At 35.1% G+C, this 6183-nt stretch overlaps 1 protein-coding gene across 1 annotated transcript; it reads right to left on the bottom strand.

Moving 5' to 3' along the window:
- Positions 1-1443: 1443 nt before the first annotated feature.
- On the bottom strand, positions 1444-4869 carry LOC131954752 (uncharacterized). The gene is made up of 3 exons (XM_059318501.1): positions 4793-4869; positions 4018-4088; positions 1444-2365 (listed from the first exon to the last, which is right to left on the bottom strand). The coding sequence occupies exons 2-3, from the start codon at positions 4061-4063 to the stop codon at positions 1452-1454; spliced, it is 960 nt and encodes a 319-aa protein (XP_059174484.1). The 5' UTR covers positions 4064-4088; positions 4793-4869; the 3' UTR covers positions 1444-1451.
- Between the last annotated feature and the right edge of the window lie 1314 nt (positions 4870-6183).

Below are 6183 nucleotides of genomic sequence, written 5' to 3' on the forward strand. Positions count from 1 at the left end.
GTGAAGTAGAGTTCACCTGTTTTAGTGACGTTGGCATGTGAAGGGATAGTGTAGGCAACACTATGTCAGCATTATGCCCAGTTGTTTCACTTTCCCTAACGTGAGTTAGGTACCCATCTAAGCTGGGTGGACTCAGGAACGGTTTACTAGCTTGAACCTTGATACGATCTAGAGATCGGGTTAGCAATTAAGCTCTCAACAGCTAGTCCATTCAGTCCAACATAAAGAAGGGAGGTAACGTTTTATAAATTCCATAATGACCAAGAAACAACCAATTGCATTAGTTAACAAATATAAACTGTTAAAAATTTTATTTATAGATTATTAAAACTATTGCAAAGTTATATAATTAAAGATTGTTGTTTTCCCTTCTTATTAAATAATTATATAAAAGATTGTTATGAAAACACTTTTTATAAAAAAAATATGTAAATGCATCATTCTTTGTTGTATATTAGCAAAACTGTTGGGGAAATCCTATAATTCTCGTCCCCAGAACCACAAACAGGAAAAAAAATACTAGACCAAATAAAATATAAAAAAATACTAATAAAAGGAGCAAACACTATCTAAAATATACATCTACTACGAAGAGAATCACAGTCTATTCTAAATATAGTCTGCAACGAAAAACACAAAACTAGAAAACATTGGCAGCTGACTTGCTGCACTGAATCTACGTACAGAAAACGTATGTAGAGACTATTAGTAGTGAAAAGAGGTAATGGTACAAGCTTTCACCCGTCTCACATAGTCGTACGAACACTTGGACAAACGGGACGACGAGTCCCAAAACACCACCATTTAATGTATATACAGTTGTGTGATATATATGTCTTATGTTCCATAAGTCCCAACTTTAATGTATATACAGTTGTATGCTCTATATGTGTATCTACTATTTACATAGTCCCATAACTCCCTACTTTAATGTATGTACAGCTGTGTATTTTAAATGTGTGTTCTATATGTGTATCTACTGTTCTCATAGTTTCCCGCTTTAATGTATGTACTATTGTGTGTTCTATATGTTCTATACGTGTATCTACTGTTCACATTGTCTCATAACTCCCCACTCTTAATGTATTTACCATTGTATGTTTTATAGGTGTACCAATTGTTCACTGTCCCATAACTCCTCGCTGTAATGTACGTACTGTTGTATTTTCCATATGTGTATCAACTGTTCACAAAGTCTCATAGCTCCACGCTTTAATGTATGAGCAGCTGTGTATTTTATATGTGTATCAGCGATTCACAGAGTCCCATAACTCCCCACTTGAATGTATGTACAGTTGTGTATTCTATGTATGTATCAGCTATTCACAGAGTCCCATAACTCCCCACTTGAATGTATGTAAAGTTGTGTATTCTATTTGTGTATCAGCTGTTCACAGAGTCTCATAACTCCCCACTTGAATGTATGTATAGTTGTGTATTCTATATGAGTATCAGCTATTCACAGAGTCCCATAACTCCCCACTGTAGTTAACACTGGCACACGACCCACTGTGAGGGTGTGAGTACACCCCCATACACCCCAGCTTGTACACATACGCCCCACTACTACCCGGACAAGTGGACGCTGTGTACGTGTACCTAGACAACCCCCACCAGTCGTGTTTGTCCGTCCATTGTCCGACAGAAATCCGTTTAGGACAGCCATGAGGGTGTGACACTATCACCACCAACTTGTCCACATTCTTCAAACTACCGTATTTACAGTTCGCATTGCAGCATAGAATAACAAACTGCTTGACTAATTTTTCAAGTCTGTTGATTAAGCTCAAGTCACATGACACACACGTGACCCTACTTAAGTCACCCTTAACATCCGCGAGAACAGTGACACTTCCGTCTAGGTTGAATACTTGACTGTCTTTTTCATCGAAATCACCAACACACCTCGTCATCCTCGCCTCGCTGTCATCAAACACAACATGTCTGGCTGTCAATACATCAACCTCCGCCCACACTTTACTGGGTGTATCCGAATCCTTACACAAACGACACGTACATGTTTTATTATCGTTTTCCGTGAATTTCCGAACCCCGTTGATTTTTCCGGTTCCTGTTCTCGTCAAGGACTTCCCTTTTGAGCCGAAACCCGGATATTTACAGCCAAAGTGAGCGAAAAAATCCGGTCGTTCTGTGCTGGTGTAGCTGACCTCGAGCTTGACGGTTAGGGCCGCTAAACACGTGACCAAATCCACCATGTCTTTGTGTTGGTAGTTGGGTGGCAGGTTGTCTACGGTGAAATCTTTCACAGGTATCAGGTCAAGATGACCTGGGTTTTTCTTGCAGTTGATAAAATTCTTCTCAAAATCTGTTTCTGCTTCTAAACAGATCTCCATTTCGTGATTTCCTGTATGTGATTGAAATGATAGAAAGATTAAACTAACGAAACTTAGTTCATATAAACAATTGCATTCATAAATTTACTAGTTACATTTAATCTAACAGAAAGCAAAACACAAAAAATACAGACAATTGGTTAAACCACAACCAAACTGCTTTTAACATACAGAATTTGAAATTAGATTACAAAATGTCAAGACAGTACGTTTAAACATTATAATAAATGCAACATTTTGGCGATGTATCTTTACTGCATAGTTTTAAACTTTGGCTATTTAATATATATATATATATATATATATATATATATATATATATATATATATATATATATATATATATATATATATATATATATATATATATATATATATATATATACTAGGCATGCTGCCCAGCTTCGCTTAGGCTTTCGAAAACATTGAGAATTTGAATACTTAATTAATTCACCCGAGGATCGGTCTACGACCTCAGGAGTTATGAAGAGGTTCGTCCGTGGACATTTTTTTTTTCGATTTATAGTTTATAGCTCAAATAAGACGCCTGTCAGTCGAGGTCAGTTTTGACCCCCTCATCGTAGACTTTTCGGCCAACCGGCCCCCGTGTTCTGTCGTCCCAAGGCAAGATCCTGCCAAATTTGAAGCGCCTGGGGCGCCGGGAAGTGCCCTATCGGGCACCCGACAACTTTGCTTTAAATATTATAGAGATTAGCAAATTGCATAGATAAACAAAGATTTCAATAAATTAATTAAGGCCTGAAATGCTTTAGTATAGAAATGTATTGTTTGAATAGATTCTAGATCTAGTTAGGGTCTACATCTGTGTAAGTCTAGTTCTTCAGTAGATCTAGATAATCTAGATCTATAATCTCTAGATAGTAGAGAATGAAAGACGTATTTTAAAATCTTAACTTACGCGAATGTGCCTATTCTTTCAAATTAATTTTTTTATCCCAAATTAGCCAGTTCCAAACAAAGATTTTTTATAAAATAATTAAGTCTTGAAATAGTTTAGTCCTAATATAGAAATTTATTTTTGGAATAGATTCTAGAGTAGTTAGAGTCTAGATCTAAATCTAGATCTTAGCGTCTACGTCTAGTTATTCCGTAGATTTAGATCTAGTCTAGATCTAGAATCTAGAATCTCTAGATCTAGAATCAAAATAAATAAAATAAATTTTATGAGTTTAGGCCGGAAAAATTGTATTGTATACATTTCATAGTGTACGTAGATCTAAATCAAATTTGAATGAAATAGTTCATTTCTTTTTATTCTAAACACGGCAGATGATGTCATTAGTTAATGTATAAGCATTAGTGACGTCACAGTTTTATGCGTTCTTGTTCACAACCATATATGCTTTTCCGGTTGCATAAATAAAATTGTTTTTCTACATTCGAATACGCCTTTTTTTTTAGTTTTCTTCTTTAAATAAAATTGTGGTTATATATTTAAAACATCTAACATATTATTTTCAACAAAAGTCCGTATAAAGTTCTCCATATATCACTGCCATTTCTGACGTGATGTCCGGCGAAAATATTTTGCGGACAGACAGAGAGAGAGAGAGAGAGAGAGAGAAGAGCGCACATGGCCTTTTATATATTAGGATATATATATATATACATATATACATAATATAAGAGGGTAAATATTTACCGCTAAACAAGCTGTGCGGGTCCACTTTACCAGCATCTTGATCCATTGTGGATTGTTAAGGGTTGGCAAGTCTGAAGTAATAATAATGGAGTAATGGGAATGGGCTTGAGATCCCGTTTAAGACTTACATACATACAAAGATATAATTTAAGTGCTACTTTTAAGGCTATGTTAAAAATGGTTGAAGTTTCTTGCTTGTGCTTCTAATAAACAGCTGTAGACACACACACACATACATACACACGCTCACATACACATTAAATTTATATGTACATATATATATATATATATATATATATATATATATATATATATATATATATATATATATGGTAAAGAATCTCGACTAGATCTAGATCTATATCTTTCTTTTTGTTTACAAATATACAAGCACCTTTCCTAGACTTTGGACTGTATGCAGATGTAATAGCATATCACTATACACATATTAATGTGGGATGTGTTAAGCCTGGGCGTGCTAATAAGAGAATCTTCTTATAAAAGGAGTGTTTGGTTTCTAGTATTTAACATAGTAGGCCTATACATATGTTTTGCTAATGTTAATGCTAGTACTATCTCTAACCCAAACCTTAATCCGAGTCCAACCATATCCCTAAATCTTTTTTTTTAATAATAAAATTTAACTTGAGATAACAATACTACGAACAACCTAATATACCTTTTTTCGGATAAGTCTATTGTCGGACATTGGTAATACCAATAAACTCTAAGTCAAACCATTCAATTATAACTATAAACTAACTACGTTACTTACTATGAGCTGTCTGGTTCAACGTTCAGTGTCATGAGATTGATCGTTGTGTTTACAGGCTAGCAAACACTAACGTTCTATAAATAGCAACGCCAATCCTTGACCTGCGCAATACGTACTATAAACAACGATAAACTGACCTAGATCTTCTTAAGTTAGGTTCTCTGACGTATCCTGTTAGTTTTCTATTAAGTTGTGTTCGACATATGTAGCACACATATTGTTGTGTTATCCAAATCTATCTATATATAATACTTTAATGTTTTATTGTCTCATCTATGCAGGGTGGAAATCCTTGTGGCCATTTACTTCGATGCGGTCGATGTAATTATACCGCATTAAAAAAAACTAGTTGTTTGTTGTAAAACGGAGTGCTACGAAACTCCTAGTCAAGATAATATTTACATTAACAGATTTTAAAGGATATGTATAAGTTTACTCTTTTTATTTAAGCGACAATGTATATACCATAGTGCCATCAACAGGACTAACTCATAACTGAACTACAAAACGATGGAATACTGGGATAAAAAGAAATCTTGATTTACAAGTAACATTAATTTTTATTTCAAAAGTATGTCTTAGTACTGTAGACAAATTATTAACATTACATATTGACTTTATAATTATGTTTCAAAACCCATAAATGTATTATGTAAAAATGTCATATAATTACTTTCTACATATTTACACGAGGATTATGAAGCCTTGATTAAATGGTATACTTAAAATTCTACCAATCTAGCAGAGTTCCATCCCCCCCCCTCCATATCCGCCCGTTGGCTATGGCTATGATCATAATGAATAATCTATTTATAGATTTTGCGCTGAACTTGGTCATTAGGTTAATCAGCCCCGTCTAGTCCTCTGCCGGGTTCGAGAGGTGGTCAAATCAACTCCCCAACTAATCAAGCAATCAATTGCAAATATCGCCATGGGTTTGCGCCAACAAATCGCTCGAAGTGCCCTCGACCCTCGAGATGTGTCACCCAGTACTTGAATTGGGTGGCTTCTTATGTACGAGTGGCTAATCTATATTTTTCTAGTTTTTTCAGCTTGACGACACCCCACCTAGTAAAAATCTTAGGTTGGATATTCCGTTACAATACCATCAAATTAATTCGAGTACTCAAAGTCTCACAAAGCTCAACTACTCAAAACTTTTCTCATCTACGTTACACAATCAAATCGATTACAACAACTTCACGATTACACAACTCTCGTAAAATAAATACTCGTCAACAGCACTACTTTGCCCGTTTCAACTACTGGATTAAGCAAGAATACAAAAAAAAAACCTCTACCAAGCGATCAATTCATATGCTCGACCTCCCAAAAAATCTTCTCATCCACGTTACTCAATCGAACTCGATACCAACAACATTACTCAACTC

This window comes from Physella acuta, unplaced genomic scaffold (genome assembly GCF_028476545.2).
Source record: "Physella acuta isolate Inbredline_101_S28 unplaced genomic scaffold, ASM2847654v3 ptg001026l, whole genome shotgun sequence".
Taxonomy (NCBI): Eukaryota; Metazoa; Mollusca; class Gastropoda; family Physidae; genus Physella; species Physella acuta.

Coding starts and splice junctions, on each gene's coding strand:
- LOC131954752 (XM_059318501.1), bottom strand. CDS start 4,063: ATGGATCAAGATGCTGGTAAAGTGGACCCGCACAGCTTGTTTAGCG. Junction 2,366..4,017: donor CCCGCACAGCTTGTTTAGCG/GTAAATATTTAC, acceptor AATCACATACAG/GAAATCACGAAATGGAGATC.